Source organism: Neodiprion pinetum, chromosome 7 (assembly GCF_021155775.2).
Source record: "Neodiprion pinetum isolate iyNeoPine1 chromosome 7, iyNeoPine1.2, whole genome shotgun sequence".
Classification (NCBI taxonomy): Eukaryota; Metazoa; Arthropoda; class Insecta; order Hymenoptera; family Diprionidae; genus Neodiprion; species Neodiprion pinetum.
This window is the reverse complement of record NC_060238.1, coordinates 17629652-17648070: the sequence shown is the minus strand read 5'-3', so window position 1 is coordinate 17648070 and position 18419 is coordinate 17629652. Positions and strand designations below refer to the sequence as shown.

The window sequence follows — 18419 nt, the reverse complement described above, 5'->3', positions numbered from 1 at the left end:
GCAGAACAACTTTCAAAACTAATTATAAGTGATGTGTTTAACCATGTTTGACACAGTTAACGCTGTTTTGGAATATTAGGTAGTGTCTCAAGCACAACTACTGGAGGATAATTCGTATTCATTTCCCAGGGACCGTGCATGCTAGCACAGATTTTAATGACTCTTTACAACTTTCCAAAATGCCGTATCTGGTTTATATTATACAATAACACAACAATTGCCACTAGAACCTGAGATCAATAGTGACAGATGAAAAATTCGATTTCGCAAACAAATGTATATTTGAGAAATCACTCACTGGAAAATTTTCAAAATGTACACAAGTGAAGTCTTCTCAAAAAATTCACCAATTAAACTCAGAATAAAGATTAGAAATATTAATTTTCAAAAGTGCCTGCTCTGCTGGAGAAACTCTCCAATTATACTTCGCATATTGTTTACTGATGAATTTAAGATTCTCCAATAAACACATTTACCCAGTGTTCACAGAAGATATCATATTTACTCAATACATGCGCGTCCAGCGCGCTGTTTTTTGAAAACAAAAAAAAAATAAGAAACAACTAGAAAAAATGCATAACGACTCAAGTAAAATAATTCTTTAAAAAACACATCATAAATATGGTTTCTCAACAGATACTTTGCAATTTTGTTCATTAGAAGAAAAGTAATAATTGAAAAATTGCAAGAATCATGTTAAGGTTGACAATAAAACTTTACCAACTGATACTTTGTGTGAAAAACAATATTCCAATTTTCACATGTTCACAAAGTAGAGAAGCCTAAGATGATTCATTCGTATTTTTTCTTATTCATTGAAAAAGGTCATTATCAATGCAAATAGCAATTAAATTTTACTTGTAATTATCGGGTTTGCATCGGGTCGGGTTTTTTGGCAATGCCAAAATCTTTGGATAGTCTGAAATCTCCGAGTACCCGAAATTTTCACTGACCCAAAAGTAATCAATTTTACCCGACCTGACCCAGAAAATTTCAGTACCAGCACACCCTATTGGTCGATAATAAAATTATTTCACGGAGATGTGCTAATGAAGCAGATATGAAAGAATTCAAGGGTATATTTTTCGGTGAGCCTCTAGTCTGATTTTTTGAGAATAGAACCTGCAGAACTAATAATTCCAGACGGCTATTAAATTGTCCTTCAGATTGTCCGGAATTTCGAAAACGACACAAGTCCGAAATTTTGGAAAATCTGTTCACTCTAGAAATCCCGGTATTTTTGGAGAAGCGAAAACAGCAGTGACCAGTTTTCAAAAAGTCCGCAATTTTCGGCAAACCCGAGATTTTCGAGGAACTCGGGATTTTTGAGTAACTCGAAATTTTCGGATGTCCGAAATTTTAGATTAATCCGAAATTTTTGGGTCCGCGATCCGAAAGTCATCCATTTTATCCGATCCGATCCAACCCGCAGAATTTCAGTACCGCAAACCTCTATTTGTAACGTATCGTTATCGATAGATTAACATGATCGAAGTCATGTTTTTCAAACACGGGCATTATCGCAATAATTGTTCAATTAGAAGAACAAAAAAAGCGAAATAATTACCTTAGGTTTCTTCACTTTGCATACATAAAAATTTCCAATATATATATATATATATATATCTATATATATATATATATCCAATTGTGGTACAAAGTATTATAAATCAGCTTAAATACGCTTTCACCTTATCAGCGCTTGATAAAAACTATCAATTTTTCCCGGAATTATATTAATCAGTTATTCATACGATTACAGTAAAATTTTTTAAAATTTTAACTCTTTTGTTGTTGATCGAAAAATTTGTAAATCAGAAGAGTTAGACAATAGTGAGCAGAAATTGGTATCCACCCCAGTCTTTCTTGTATTTGAAATTTTTTAGAGCATAACTCTCAGATGAGCTTCGCACTTGATTATGAATTGAAGAATGTCAATCAAACGATTGAAGTAATTTTGAGTCTAAAAAGAAATCAAATACATAACATTGTTCTCATCTGTTCAAATCTTACGACTGTGAATAAATTGCTTTGAAATGTGTACGTTTAGTCTTTTATGTACCCGCTCCTGGGAAAGAGATAACAATTACCTCAATTTTACAACGGAGTCGGTGAATTTAATATTTGCCAAGAATTTTAAAACGTTCGTAAATAAAATAGAGAAAATAAAACAAAGAACCTGTGGTGACGATTGACTTGACGCTAAAATCAGCGTTAGCTCAAATTGTTGACTGTGAAGTAGAGCTAAATATACCTGAGGTATGAAAATTTGTTTAACCGTGACCTTGAATTGGGTATATATTCTATAGCTAAACGTGATATTAAACGTGTTAATATTTTTTTTTTTTACCTAATAATGACCATATCATTCAACCTTAAACTTATTTCTATAAGTGTATACAAAATGTGCCCAGAAAATAATAATGAATTCAGAAATCACGATCAATTTTTTTCAACATCGTATCCGTCCCATTAAAAACACACGGGTAATGTGTTTTATATTTTTAACAGTGTGTCTTTATGCATTTAGTGCTTCAGTTCCAAAGAACCTGCACCGTATATATGTATATATGTAGATTTGTTTTCATATATATATACACATATACTCATGCTTGTATGGAGACTTCCACGTGAAATAGACGAGTCGAAAAACTCCTTACTACCCGAGTTTCGATCGAAGATTTTTTGTGTGATAATACTCTCAGACTTTTCTTTCCATCCTCTGTCAATATTTCTTACTTCAACATTGCACTGACGTAAGTGATACGCAATAAGATGTTAATACAGAGAATAATAAAATATTGTTAATAAAAGATTGTGACATGTATGTTGTATTACAAAATAAAAAATTGTCACTCAAAAAAATGGTTCACTTGTTAATGTTTGTTCTTTTCATCAGTATAAAAAACAGAAGTTCTTACCAATGTCAATTTTGATGACAGAATTATTTTACATTTTATAAAGACTATCGGTAAGGGCGTAATTTTGAACTGGAAAAAATTCATAAATCGCACACGATTTTAATAAAAAATCTAAAAAAATCAGGAAAGTATTTCAGAGGGCGTAAGACTATACAAAAAATCACCCGCTAAAACTGAAATGCCGCAGATTTTCGAAATGTCGATTTCACATGGAAAACCCCGTGTATATATATGTATATATGTGTATATACGTATATATTATATATATTATGTATACATTTGATAGTAGTTTACTATAATTTGCGTATGACAAAAGCATGTATAAATCAGTTAACGGTTTCTTTTGTGCATCCTTAGAGATCATACATAGTACAATATACAAAGTAGTATAAAATGAAAGAAAAAAAAAAATAATAAAGTTGATCAAGATTTATGTTACTTAATCTTTAATTAACGATTTATCACGAACGGGTTTTGAGATCCTGTTACAAGTTCTGGTAACTTTGTTGCAAAAATTTCATTATGCTATTGAGTAAATGAAAATCACTGATCAAAACTTACACGTATCATGCTTTGAACATTATGAACTTTTTGAGCGGGTACCAATAATCGATAAACTACAAGAATTCGACAGTCAATGGAGAGCAAAAGAGAGAAAGAGAGTGAGACGGCGGGAGGGGGGGAGGGGGGGGGGGGGGATAGATAGAGAGATAGAGAGAGAGAGAGAGGTATTGAAGCCCGTAAAATTCAAATTTAGTCTTCTAGAAGAAAATGTTTATAGTATAGTATTGCATTCGTCAAGTTACTAGAACTGTGAACAATATTCAAAATACCCCATTAGCTCAAGTGTCTTAAGTCATAACACATCAAGTCGTCGTTATTTCATCCTATAATAACGCAATCGCACAAATTAGTCACAGTATTTTCAATCTTAAAGTCAATCTAATCTAAAGTGATGTTCGGCAGCTGGATCAGATAACACAGTGCTCGAATCAGTGAGCATTTGCAAATCACCAAAATCCAGCGGTTCCAAACCATGCTTAAGCACGTCGTCTTCGGAGAATAAATTTGGATCAAAGTCATCTCTTGGAAAGTCTGGAGTTGACAAGCCATGATTTGCTGAAAAATCTGTCACAAAACAATGTGCAATACATTAAACCTCTTGTAACGATAGTTCATGCATTTCTTGAAAATATCTAGAAAACCACTTTCACCATCAAAATTTCATTGTTTGGTGTAATGAAAACTGAATTTCCAACAAAGGCTCAAAAATTGAGTCATGTTTTACTAGATTTTTCTGAATTTATTCATATTCCAGGAAACGGGCGTTTTGGAAATAGCAAATTAAATCATATCTGAAATGTGAGTGGTTATAAATATTTGGAAAAAGGCACTGTTTTTTGTCCAGTATTTTCATTTGAAAAATCTTAGGGAATATCTAAAGTCTCAACATCCGATTTTGATAGATACCTTATAGAATACTTGACTAATATGACATATTTAAGGTTTGGAAAAAAGGAAAACTTCAATTTTGGACACGTTTGTAGTTACAGCCGATTGAGCGTATTTTTATTCCTGTCTCAAAATTCAACAAATCAAATATTTAAATAATTTACCGCAGTTAACAAAGGAATGCCTTACACGAAAACTTCTTGAAACCACATAAGATGACCTGAATAACTACGAAAATTTTCAGAACTGTACTAGATTTCTTAGAATTCTTATCAAACATGTTAAGAATCCGGTAAAAATTCTGAAAATTCCATGAAATTCTGACTTTCACCCCTACAAAAATTCCAAGTAGTGGATTTAAAGAACCGAGCATTCAAAATTTTCAAATTTTTACTTCAGATCCATAATCAGTAGCTTCTAAAATCTCCGCGTACTTAAATTAACTTGAATGCAAAACAAATAACTCCTTTAATTTTTAACTACCACGTTGAAGCCACCATTTTAAAAATGGCTTTCGATAACTTATATGTACCAGCAAAGTTTTTATAGCCAAAGAAATAAATTGAAAGGTAATACTTTTTAGAAATGGATCCGAAAGAACTTGATCTAAGAGTAATTCAATAACGCTGAATCGAATGGTGATACGAAGATAAACATAGGATACTTTTTTACGTTTTTTTTTTTTTTTTGGTCCGCAACAACTTTTGTCTGACATAGTTATTAATAAATTTATTAGGTTCGGAATGAAACGATCTAACCTTGTTGTTTATAGTGATCTCTGGGATTAATTGCAAAATTATTATCGCCATTCCATTGAGCGTCATAGAATTACCCTTAAATCAGGTTTACAGATGCATACCAAAAAGTACTACCTTTCATGCTTATTTACTGGTCTATTAAGCCCACTCCTGAGCAAGGATGTATATTAGAGGACTGACAACTCCCGGCAATATCTGTAAATCGTACGTATTACGAAGTTTGTTTCGTTTGTTTACACTTCGACCAGGCGAAGTGACTGCCAGCACACCACGGTCAAAACTACGGTACAACACAGAGCAAGCCAACAATAAGGGAGACCGATTGTAAGACGGCTCGCATAGGGAAGATGCCAGTCCTCTAATATACGTCCGTAATCTTTAGATGAGGTGATCCTTGAGAAGATATTCAAGAACTGAAGAAATGAAATTTCATAAATACCGGTGAGTATAATCCTAGGTGTATTTGGTGTTTGGGGTGTTAATTGTTGAGTCGACGTTGGTGTCCGAGGTTGATACACCAATTGCGGACTAGTACTAAAATATCCGGCGTCTCCACTGCCCAATTCTCCACTGACATTGATCATGTCGCTCTGAGGGTAAAAATATAATGTGAGAAACTGATTGTTTCGAAGATCTCATACAAGACCTGAACCTAATTCTTTTTTTTACTATTATGTGAAATTCATTTTTCCATTTGCGATAGCATCGGGTCAACTTACTTGAGTATAATTGGTAGTGTGATTCGGAGAGCTGATATAAGTAGCCAATGTCGTCGTTGCCACAGGTGAGTCCATCTAAATATAATAAATATTCCGATATAATTCAGAGCGTAGCAAACGCCGAAGTAAAACTTCATACATCCGTTTTACTTCAAATTGGTTAATTTCTTTCATTGTTCCTTGAACTTAGAAAGTACTGAACTTAAATTATCGTAAGACATTATTCACTAGATATGCATATTGATGAAAAGATCACACGTGTAGTCGAACATAGTTAAGAAATAAAATACGTTCTTTAACAATAGCTCAATTCTCATACTAATTGACTAATGTTCGCGAAAAACTAAAATACTAATCATGAAACAACTTTTGCGACATATTGCAAATACTTTCCACCAGGTCATATGTGGTAACTTTATAATGCCTTGTCGTATGTCTGCTAAAATTTATAAACAATTTATAATTATAATCTACGTGGCATAAGGTTGTATATTTATTACAATGTGCATATTTAGGTTCAACACAAAAGACAAAAAGCGATGATATACGAAATGTATATACAGCAATGTTTTCAATTTGAACGTGCAAAAGCATGTGTTTACAGAAAATGATGATATGTGAATAGAAGTCACAAAACGTAAGCAATCGTTTGTGAATTTTTGCTCTTTATAATAAATTCTTGGTCATAAAATTACAACAACTTTAATCAAATTTCCAAGACTTTTTTCAAAAGCTGAACATTGCTTACAAAATTTTTAACAAATGTTGTTATACTCGTATTTGAAACAAGGGCAACTAGCGGTGCATTTTTTTTTTTTTTTTTTCATTTATCTCGTATTTTATTTTACCATTTTTACTACAAATCACCTATACACCTATCAATTTTTCATTCACTACGTAAGAATTTTTATATCAAGTAAATGTGACGACAGCCTGTGTAATAGCGATTGATTTAGACTTTTTTTTTTCGTAGATTAATTAAATGTTCACCCAACAATATTGTAAAATTCATGTATTAGACAGACCAGAATTATAAAAAATGAATAAGATTTAATATTAAAATATAAGATAAATCGTGCAGAAAAATTTTTACTCGTTCGATCAAGGATTCATTTCAATTTCATTACTTTAATAAAATTAGAGTAATCAAATATAAGGTGAACTGATAACCCTAGAAAAGGTATAAAAATAATAACAACGATATCACGTATAGAAAACCTAAAAGCGACACACGGAATGGTATTTTTTCAGGTTCTGAAAAAATTCTTTGGATCTTGTCACCTCTAGCTGTGTGGTCCATGTGCAGCCAGATTCCGCTAGATGCTGGGCTATTTGCGCCCATTCCTAACAGGGCAAGCAGGTAACATATCAAGGATAACTGGTTTAAAGATTTTCAATTAGAGATCATGTACAAAATTAAAATGTACGTAAGCACCCGACTTTATTACTTGGTAGTTAATACCTGATATTTAATATTTGAAATTGAATACATCTCTTTCAACCTATGTCTGTTGATCGAATCGAAGTTACTTACACACGAGCTATCTCTTAAAGCACCAACGTTATGTGAGAAATACATAATGAGATACAAGAACGACACGCACACAGTTACAAATAGGCAAAAGACAGATGAAATATAAGTGGAATTATGGTTTAGGATTTAATAATGAATCGGTCAAACCGTCTGAATCAAAAGTAGGAGTGAATTTAAAACCGTTTACAAAATTTTCAAGCAGTTGTATTTGCACGAAAGATAACGGACACGAATGAAACAACATCTCTACAATGGAAGAGAAATAAATGTGAGAAAATGCGAATAACACTAACTATGACATTAACAACTTGAGAAAAAGTTTCACGATTCGAATTTTTTTAATTATTAAACTTTGGTGTTTTTAATTCAATTCTACTTTTTCGCTAATTTTATTCGCTGACTAGTTGCCGCAAATTGTCCGGAAGACAATCATTAAATCTTGCATTATTTTATAGTTAAAACACGCAACTGTGATTGTTGACGAACATCTGTCGCACCATACTGACACAAATCTATTTTTATTCAATCTGGAGGTCTCTGAAAATCTCTTCGACTCGCGCTACGGTGAACAAAAAAAGCCCAAACCATTAGAATTTGATTAAAAACACCAGAATCCAAACATTCTAAAGGTTCTAACGGCAAAACCTTTGCTTGTACATTTGATATTTTAGATCGTGTTCTTCGAATGTGCTCAGATTCATTTTTATTATATAGTAAAGATATTATTTTTTACTCTTGTCCGTTATCATAGGTCCAAGGAACACGGTCGAATATTCTCTGAACGGCTTCTTTCGCGTTTTCACTTTTGATTCGGATGATTTGACCGATTCATCTTCAAAGCGCTAAATGTCCAAAGAGCCAAATTAACTCCGTAAACTCTGTATGAACGTAACGCAAGAAATCTACTTCCAAAACAGTATGAATATAAGTTTACGAAGTCGTCACATTTCGATTCAACTGGAGAAAAAAGAATTTCCATATTCCTTCCACATACATTTGCTTAGAATAAAATGATTAATACTGATCATTAAAGTATGACTCATTTAACATGTATGACGAGTGATAAATGTAACACATCAGATCTAAGTAATTTGCACGCCTACACTGATAGAGAAATAGTTTTCGATTACAAACAGATCAACTATTTGTACAAATATTCCCTCCACATTGAATCTGTTTCTCTTGATTTGTATTCTCTTCCCGGAAAAAAGTACGTACATTGTTCATATATAATGTACTTGTGCATTGACATATGCATTAATAATTTGCATCGCAATAATTCATTGCTGAAGATGTTGGTACAGGCAACAATAAGATGTGCCTAATTAAATTCTAACGGTAAATTTCAAACACGTATTCAAGATTGGAATTTATGCTCAAATTCGGAAAAGTTCCGAACGCATAGTCGAAATATCTTTGTATTAGTCTCCTGGGAACAATAAATATTCTCTTCAGTAGCAAAATCTACGTCTGCTTAATTCATTTATATCATTTAGTTTGGGTAGTGATTTTCTGTGTCATACTTACCACTCCCTTGATATGCACAAAATCAAAAGTATAGCATGATTAAAAGTGAACTAATGAAGGTACTATAAGGGTTACATTTTTAACTCTTTAGAGACAAGGTCGCCCATAAACTTCAAACTCTATTTGAAAATCTTTGTAATAACACATAACAAAACAGGGCTTTCAACTGGTGTGTTCCCCTGAAATAACCCTAGATTTCCGACCCGTACAGTTAGGACTCTAATTTCGTTCGTAGGAAGACTGTGAAAGTAAATATAGCAACGGCATCTTCAGAATCTTCTTTTTAATCTAAAGTAGATTTGCATTCTAGGGAGTAATTCAATTTTATTTCAAACAAAACATATTTTTCCATTCACGATTTCATAATCCGGTCTCTAAAGTGTTAATTACGTCAAACAAACTATTCATAAAAATTTACATTGCTAGCTGTAATGTTTGTTTCGAAACTGCAAAAGAGCACTCGTTTTTCGTCAATTTATTATTAAAAATGAAAACATACATCATCGACTAGCTCTGTGGTATTATTTATGGAGATAACGAGTACAATTTTGCAGTAAAATTTTTTCTTATCAATCACGTAATTATAATTAAGGAAATGACGAACATACTCAATAGATTCAGTGTAAGATGACAGTAAAAGGTATGAAATTTCGATATCATAGTTTGATTGAGGAAACATTGATTTACTTACCATGGTGAAATGCTCGAAATGCTGTTGAAGTGCCGCTGCCTGCGTTTGATCAGGCAAATAAGTATTTTGATCTATACTGTTTGTGGGAAAGTTCGGTTGACCCAAGTGTCCTGTCGGGCTGGGTGGTGCTGATGGATTGTTACTATAACTTAACGGGCTCTGTAAAAATAAAATGTATTTTATTGCCTAACGGAATGGAGAATAGAGGAACAAAGCAAATATGTCAAGTGTCACAGTTCCGAGTAAAGTGTTAAATACAGCACAAAAAATGTTTTTTATGTCAATGTACTTGCAGATTTTCCATGAATTACGAGTCAACTAAAAACTGAATAAAGTGGGGAGTTCGTGAATCTTGTATTGGAACTGAACTTAAATTATGAAATCCGTCTTAGCCCATTTTCCTAACAGTACTTGGTGATTGTGCTCTTTCATATAGTGATCGATATATGTATAAAAAAAAAAATTTCCTGCAAGTAGCAGAAGCAAAGTCTTAGGAAACCGAGTGCAGCCATTGAATCATCAAGTAAGTGGCAAATTCACATAATGTTGTTACGATGACTCGTAGTAGACGTCAATCATCAACCACTTTACACTAAAAGTTTACAGACTCTTTCCAAATCACTTCATATAAGGCTCATCTACAATGAAGTCCTTAATCATGTACATTACCGTAAACTTTACCATAATCGTAACTGTGTCACTTTACTTTAGAGTCCATCTACGATTGGTCCGTAGTTGAATACCATCCCGATAGACTTTTGTCATATAATAGGGAACTTGCATGTTTTTTAATTTTAATTTTATTCGAAAGTAGAATGAAAAATAATGAATTCCCCAAGACAGTTTTGTTTTACGAGCCATATTAACGCCAGAAAATAATTTTTTGTCCTCTAAATTATCTCGGCAAATTTGAATCGGCAGCCATTTTGCTGGTCCCCTCTATCAGCGCCGCCAGGTGTCACGTTCGGGAACTATGCTCGGCTTTAAACACTGTCTGCTTCGAGCAAGCCGGGATCCTAACTTTATTATACACCATGTAAATGTAGTTTGCATCGCACCAAGCCTTTCGTTTTAATGCATTATTTGGCACTCGGATAAATATCTTTTCTGGAGTTGAACTTGTTGTATTTTTACAAGATGGTACAAAACAATACATGTACCAATCTAAATTTGGTTGCGGAGCTGGTGGATCCATTATTGTCTTTTTATTTTAACCAAACTAAAAGTTATTTACTGAGATAAATACAATTTTGACAACGCCAACTATGCTTCAGAGCTTCAAATATTAATATTGCAAGGTTAGGATTCCGGCTTGCTCGAAGCAGACGGTGTTTACAGCCGATCATAGTGCCCGACAGTGTCACCTGGTGGCACTGATAGAGGGGTCCAGCAAAATGGTTGCCGGTTCAAATTTACCGAGAAAAATTAGTGTAAAAGAAAAAATTATTGCAGCGTTAATGTTGCTCGAAAAAAGAAACTGTCTTGGGAAATTCATTATTTTTCATCCTACTTTCGAGTCCAATAGAAGAATATAGAGATTTCAGATGCATGCAGGTTCCCTATTGGCATTGTTTTCCAACAGCGCTCATGAAATCAAAATTGAATCTTTCTAGTTCAAAATTCATTGCAGATCAAAGTTTTTACCACCAATAAATCAAATAATAACTGTGACGTGGAGTCACTCCACAAACTGGCATGGATACTCTAGTCACTTTTGTCAATACTATCGTTAAAATTGAAATATTCCAACTTTCAAATAATCTATAACAACCGCCTCGCTATTGTAGGCAATTGTATGCCAAGCCTATTCCCCAACATCCTACGTTTATGGTTACAGTCAAACTTATGGCAACGTACATGATTATTTGACAGGTGAAGCTTAAGATGGCCAGTCTATGTAAAAAGAGGACAAAGCTCGCGAATGTGCAGTTGCTAAGTTTCGTATAAAAAATATCTAGTGACTACAAAATTTATTACTTTCATTGATCATTCTATGCCGGACTCTTTGCAGTTATCTGCTCTTGTTGCAATCTTGAAATGAATATTATGTTTCAAAATTCAGTCATTTCTTTGATTCCAAAGTTTAATATGATAGATTCCATTCATTTATGAATTTTTTCAATTTCCTTGGGATGTTATAAAAACAAAAAATAGGGATATTCAGAGTGTTGGGGGAAAGGTCTGCAGTAATTCACATTACCCTTAAGCGTAAGAAGATTGAAAATCCAGAGATTTCACCTGTACGTAATTTGAACCACCCATTAGTGTTTTTTCAATCTAGTAATTTCAATACTGACCCGAACGGTGAGACTTGGCGATGACTGAGGTGACGGCCTACTCACAGTTTGAGGAGTTCGGTATGACCCCAAAGAATTCACTGGTTGATGTGACTGCGACGACTTCTGTAAGAAAATAATTTAAAAAGAATACGATAATCGCATGATGCGCAAGATCAAATTAAACAATCTTTCTTGTTAAACTATCTTGAATTACATTTGTAAATACTTACCGGACTTTGCGGTTGCACCGGACTATGCGGCTGTTGGTAAATAAAGTGTTGAGGGCTGTGAGCAGGCGGTGGTGGTTGCGTATAAGAGTGAAGATCTTGTTGTGAAGTACTTGTGCTGTTGTCCAGTGCAACACCCTGCTTTGAACACATTTGAATTAGTCTTGTCACAAAACGAGATAAATAAAACTTATGGTTGGGAAAGAGATATCTAACTTTTCCAGTATTTTAGCTACTTCAGATACAAAATGAACTAAAGGAGAGAAGATACCTAATTCTAGCTTTAAGAGGATGCTCTAATCTATCTTTACCGACCGAGTAAAGCATCAGTTATTTCATCTATTATGAGTCTACACATCACTAATATAAAAATGCTGCACATAGCGCAATTCTACATGCAATGCCGAACAAGAATATCTAAAAGAAAATGATGAGCTATAACAACTCATGTACAAAACTAATAATCATTCATGTATATTGGTTGTTTAGGCTAATACTAATTTATACACATATTTCTTTAACTATCGAAATTGTACATACAAAATAATGTTACAATTGTATGAAATGTGGAGTGAAGAAAACACACCTACCTGTCCAGACCTAACAAAAATATGTAACGTACTGCGAATATTAAGTGAAGCAGCCCTCGCCATTTATATTTTGGATTCACTCCACCCATTATTCACATTATGTATATTTTCATTTATATTGGAGAAGGGTGAGTGCGAAATGATTGAGGCAAAGATGTTAGTAAAAAAGACTGTTTTAAAAAAAATTTACAAATATATAGAAAAGAACAGCTACTGACCTTGCACGTATGGAGAAACCTAGAGTTAACAGGCACTGATAAATGGTTCTGGAAAATAACAAAAAACGAGAAACCACTACAACAGAGGCAAAAAATAAAATAAAACGTAAATTAAAATAAGCACAACTAAATACAGCTACTGAAAAATAAATGCTATGAAATTTCAGAAATACAATATTTTTCATGCAGAAGAAAAAACGATTATTGAAACGGACAAATATACGTGAAAATTAGAGTATGTGTTGAAACCTGAATAAAATATTTCTTAATAATTCGTTGAGAAATTATCTACTTTCCACACTTATCGCATAATAGTACATTGTGTTACAAGGGTGGAAGGTAGGCCATTTTCAACGAGTGTGATATGACAGCACGAGCCGAATGTGATCCTAAATATCGATACTTCATCTGAAATCACTTCATAATGCTTAAACACCTAGTAGGTTTCATCCATTTCACTGTACGATTGTTCATTTTATGCAGAAGATTGTTTTCTACAAATTCGGTTTTTTTAATCACGTTGGCATCGTTCACTAAGTCATTTTATAACATTGCAGTGACGATCGGATCTACCAGATTTTGAACCATTTGGAAGCGATTTGAAAATAAGCATCAACATTGAAGCCTTTACATATAAAAGCAGTATTTTTTATTTTTGTACATTCAAAAAAGATCTTTGTAGCTTACCAATATAGTAATTTGATAAATAATAAATATAAGACTATGACTATCTCGTGATAAAATCGCTACAATTGACCCCAATGTTTACACATATTGCACATATGCCTACAAGCACTATAGTTGAATCTTATTGCTTTCCAAACTTAAATTTCACAGCAGAAGGTAAAATTGTCGATCCAACTAGTAATGAGTGTTCAACATTGTTGCAACGAATGTCACAAGGTCGCAAGAACCCATTAAAAGAGATATGCCTGTACGATGTCAAGATGACTTTTCTAGTACCACGCAGAGAAAGAAAACCATTTAAGCTGATCGTAAGCCTGAACTGAGCGAAAAGGAAAAGCTTTGATTAGACTGCATGAAAAGCTGTGCAGCTAGGAAATATATGACGTAGCGCTATATTGATTTGGAATGGAATATACATGACGGACGTTTAGTTGTCGGAAGTAATAGTCGAGTAAAAATGGTGTAATTCAACATACATACCCAAAGTGAAGTTTCTGCCAGAAATAGATTGGAAGTGACGAAAGAGGAATTGTTTCAACTAATCTATTGCACAAATAATAATGCTCGATTCATTACTAGACGAATCGAAATGTTGAAGAAGAAAAACTACATAAACGCAGTAGAAAAATAAGTACCAAGACATATTTAAAATAAGAAAATACAGTAAAAATGAGGCACAATAACTATATTATCATTCTAAGATGTCTTGAATATATTTACTTGGGCATGTGCCGGACTATGATCTTGTGAAAAAGATAGCCTTCGAGCTTGTTGTAAGCTGGTTGGCGATAAAGTCGTAGGACTGCTCGTTTGAGGACTCTGAAATCCATGCACAATAAATTTTAGACTGTGGAGGCGATTTCGACTTACACAAAAGATGTATAAAATAGATTTGCGATAAGAAGCAACAGCAATTTTATGAAATTTGATTGATAAAACTTGCATAAAAAATGCATTGTTAATTGGATTAAAGTAAACAAACTGTCAACAATACTATCATCGTACTTTGAAAAAATATGATTGAATATTGCCAATAATAGATAGTGTTTTCTTTTACTTTTTATTTCACTTTTTAGAACTAAGCATGTTGTGTTAGTCTGCAATTGATGCTCTCAAAATTTTAGCTCGAGATCCATTTCATTAACAATAAGATAAGAAGTGAAAAGCGCATTATATGGGCAAGCACAGGCTGCTTTCATGAGACTGAAGTTTATAACGTTAATGTGAAGATGAAATTTTAGGAAAACACGTTGATTCACAACTTTAAGACTGACCAAAATTTAAAAAATCTTACTACAACGTTGACACACTCAAATTTCTAATACTCGACTATTTCAAAATCATTCCAAAGCTGAAAGATTGTGATTTTTCATTCAATTTTTCGTTAAGTTAAAGTTACTAACTCAACATCATGTGCTTTTCTACCTGTTGGATTATTAGATTGAAACTACAGCCTAAGATTTCTTGAATGTTTCTCAAAATGAGCCAAAACATTAGAATCAGATCAAAAACATGGGGTTAAATATCACTTAAAGCTCGACAGTGTCAATCGTTCATCTTCCAGCATGAAAGTCGTGAAACCACATTAATCAATGGAACAAACTGTAATTATAGAGTGTTAGTTTGGTCACTCATACAGGCGGAAACAATAGCTGACGCCAGAATATCTAGAGCTGAAATTGTGCGAGAGAACCTTTTCGATTTCCTTAAAATGGATGAGGCAACAGAAAATACGCACTGCCACCTCACTTTTGTCAAGTTCATTCACAAAGACATTTTCATGAAAACAAAACCTTGAAACAAACATTTGGCACGATCATTTAAAGCGTATCTCCCTTACATTTTCAGTTGTACGTCATAAATTAACTACTCATATTATAATGATGTTTCTTTTTTTTTTTACGTATATGAACATTTTCATTACATTCAATTAACATTGTGCATAAGTGAGTACTTCGTGCCTGTTCTGTATTAATATATTGTAATAAAAGTAAAAAATATAACAACGGCTGTACAATAACATTAAAATTTAGAATTAACAAAGTAAGGGAAACAATTCTTGAATAATCATGCAAAAGCTTATTTCAAAGTTTGATTACTAATAAAACGTTTTAACTACCGCTATGAGGATCATTTTCACGACTAAAACAACAAAGAGTAACAAATGATTCGAATCAATTATAATCTCAGACATCAAATACACAACCATGCTAAGAAGTACAACGAAAATGTTACTGTATTTTGTCTCGCGAGACCAAGATAACACACTTTTTTAAATCAATGTGCGGTAGGTAGATGGATGATTCTCTGGAAAGAATTTAATTAGCGAAAAGTTTTTGACAGTTTCCATTCAGAATTAGAAACAAAACAGGTTTGAGGATTTCAAGAGCAGAAAAATACCACCTACTTTCATTTTAAACACCCCGCAGCATATCTATAGACAGTCGATTTACAATTAGTATTATAACAATACTGATCCAGAAGCTTACGATACCACTATTGGCACATATGATGTGGCGTTTCTTGTCTTCTGACAGTCATCGTAGATGAGAACTTTACAACTAAGGACAAAAACATAAAAATGAACAAGTTCAACTTACGGTACTGTATGGCGTGCTACTCGAATGATCCTCTTGATCAAGAGGAGCTTGTAGCGGTGGCGGAAAATGAACGTTGCTTAAATCAGGTAAGGATCCGGTGTTATTACCAATCGGTATCTGTTGCCCAGGTGGTTGAGAACTTGGATAAATACTGAAATAATAAACAGGAGTACGTTAATATTGACAATCAGAAGCCTCTATACTCCGATTGTATTTTAATTAAAAATATTATCTTCAACCCAAACCCTAACCGGGGTGGCCACTAATTTCGATGGCAAGAATCTTTGACTTTGATAGGTTTTCCAAATACAAAATTGTTATTTTCCGGATGTCTTTTCTCTATAAAAATTAACATGATCAGTAAGGAAATTTAATCTAGGATTACAAATTATATTTCAAATATTTTAAAGTTTTGGTAGTTCACTCGTTCGAAAAATCATGGAAAAGTCATGATGTTTTTCCTAAGTGTTTCATTAAAACTTTAATAGTTGGAACAATACGAAAGTTTAAACTTCACCTTTAAATTTTTCCAGTAATTCGACAAAATGACATGTCTTTTCCATGATTTTTCCAGGTAAACCGAAACTCCTAACTATTTCAGGTTTTATAGGTTTTCAAAAACAGTGACCTAACTCCTAGTGACATTAATAACTATATGGTAAATATTAGAGCTGTGCTGATTTATTTACATATTTTTTTCTAAGAATCAATTAATACAAAGTATTGTTGTTGAGAATAAAGTCAACCGTTTCGCTCGATCAGACTTTTGCAATGCCCATGTTATCTAAGACAAAACGGCTCAACTAATTTACTTCAAACTTAGAGATAGTTTTCTTGGATAATTTGGCTTTGTTGCTAGGGTTCGAATGTTTTTTCAATAAATTAGTGACCATATCAAGTTAAAATTGGATTTTTCATGAAAAAAAACTCACAACTTTTGTTTATTAAACTAACAACGATGATGTAGTGATTTGAAAATGTGGGATTGTTTTAAGAAGGATGAACTACCCAAAAATATTGTTGCCTTTGAAATCGGTTGAGCTGTTTTTGAGATATCGTGAGCACTACAAGACATGTCACCGAGCGAAATGATTGACGTTATTATCGATAACAATCTTTTCTATTAATTAATTCTGATAAACAAAAAGATGCAATCGACCCAACCGAAATAACTAATTGCTTGTTGAGGTATAAATTCTTAAAATTCACTCACTCTATTAAAAGATTAATAAAAAAAATAATTAGTTGAAGTAGCCCGAATTAATCTATTAATCGCAGAGTCTAAATAATTATTGATACACGATTAGAGTTATGTACTTTATTCCAGGTACTCTGGGCATTTCACAGGAAGATCTCGGCCTCTCCATGAAGCCACGATGCGATTCTCTGTGCTCGGAACCCATGCCTCCCATATGTGGATCTACAGATAACATTGCAAAGGAGCTTTATCGTTGGTGAATATATTGTGGATTCATGTAGTACAGAAAAGGACACAAGACAAAATGATATTATGATAAATAAAATCGAACTTTGTTCTTTGAATTTTAGTTCAGCAAAGAAGGTTATTTTAAAAAGAAAAACTTCATCAGATTACAGCTGCAGTGTTGTACGTTTTCTAAATAATTCCATTTAAGATAATTGTCTTGTTGTTAGATAAATTCGCCTCATCTTTTATATCACAGAAATAATTGTATTAAGTTCATCTTTCATCTTCATCTTTTTTATGGTATAAAGATAAGATGAACCGCTTACTGTAACATAGGCGATGTCATTCAAAGTCAAGAATGTAAATTCATTTTTGGAAAATATATCATGCAATGAAAAAGTCATTCTGAAAGAAACTCTTGCGTTGATACACCATTGCTAAAAAATTTCAGGCAACAAAGTTCTTCACAATCTACTACAGTGAAAATGAAAATGAATCGTTTGAGACAATTCACCACCTACCAAATTACATTTAGTGCTTGAATTAAATTATACTTGATATCGCAAAATCTTTCGTTGTTTCGAAAAAATTAAACCGTCCAGTAGATCGGACCAAATTTTTCGTTGCCTAAGCGAAAAAAAAATGTCCGCCACCCACAAAGAAATATTTTTTTGACCCAACAGTTCTTTTCTCACTTTTTCATTATCTAAATGAGATAATTGGGATAATCTTATGGTTTATACGTAAATATAATTGCATGACACGCGATCCGGTTATTTGCTATAGATGA

The 18419-nt window shown here is 33.1% G+C and overlaps 1 protein-coding gene across 9 annotated transcripts in view; it reads right to left on the bottom strand.

Moving 5' to 3' along the window:
- Positions 1-1622: 1622 nt before the first annotated feature.
- Positions 1623-18419, bottom strand: part of Crtc (CREB-regulated transcription coactivator) — a 56949-nt gene continuing 40152 nt past the window's right edge. For 3 of the 9 annotated variants that reach the window (XM_046634233.2, XM_069137611.1, XM_069137617.1), the window contains 11 exons: positions 17521-17623; positions 16204-16354; positions 14324-14422; positions 12917-12964; positions 12112-12246; positions 11900-12004; positions 9603-9761; positions 7132-7194; positions 5851-5925; positions 5571-5721; positions 1623-4049 (listed from right to left, as the gene is read on the bottom strand). In XM_046634233.2, the coding sequence (XP_046490189.1) occupies positions 3859-4049; positions 5571-5721; positions 5851-5925; positions 7132-7194; positions 9603-9761; positions 11900-12004; positions 12112-12246; positions 12917-12964; positions 14324-14422; positions 16204-16354; positions 17521-17623 (1280 nt within the window). In that variant the 3' untranslated portion in view covers positions 1623-3858. Of the gene's footprint in view, positions 4050-5570; positions 5722-5850; positions 5926-7131; positions 7195-9602; positions 9762-11899; positions 12005-12111; positions 12250-12916; positions 12965-14323; positions 14423-16203; positions 16355-17520; positions 17624-18419 lie in introns of all 9 variants that reach the window. The other 6 variants (XM_069137613.1, XM_046634238.2, XM_069137612.1 and 3 more) reach the window with 6 other exon arrangements.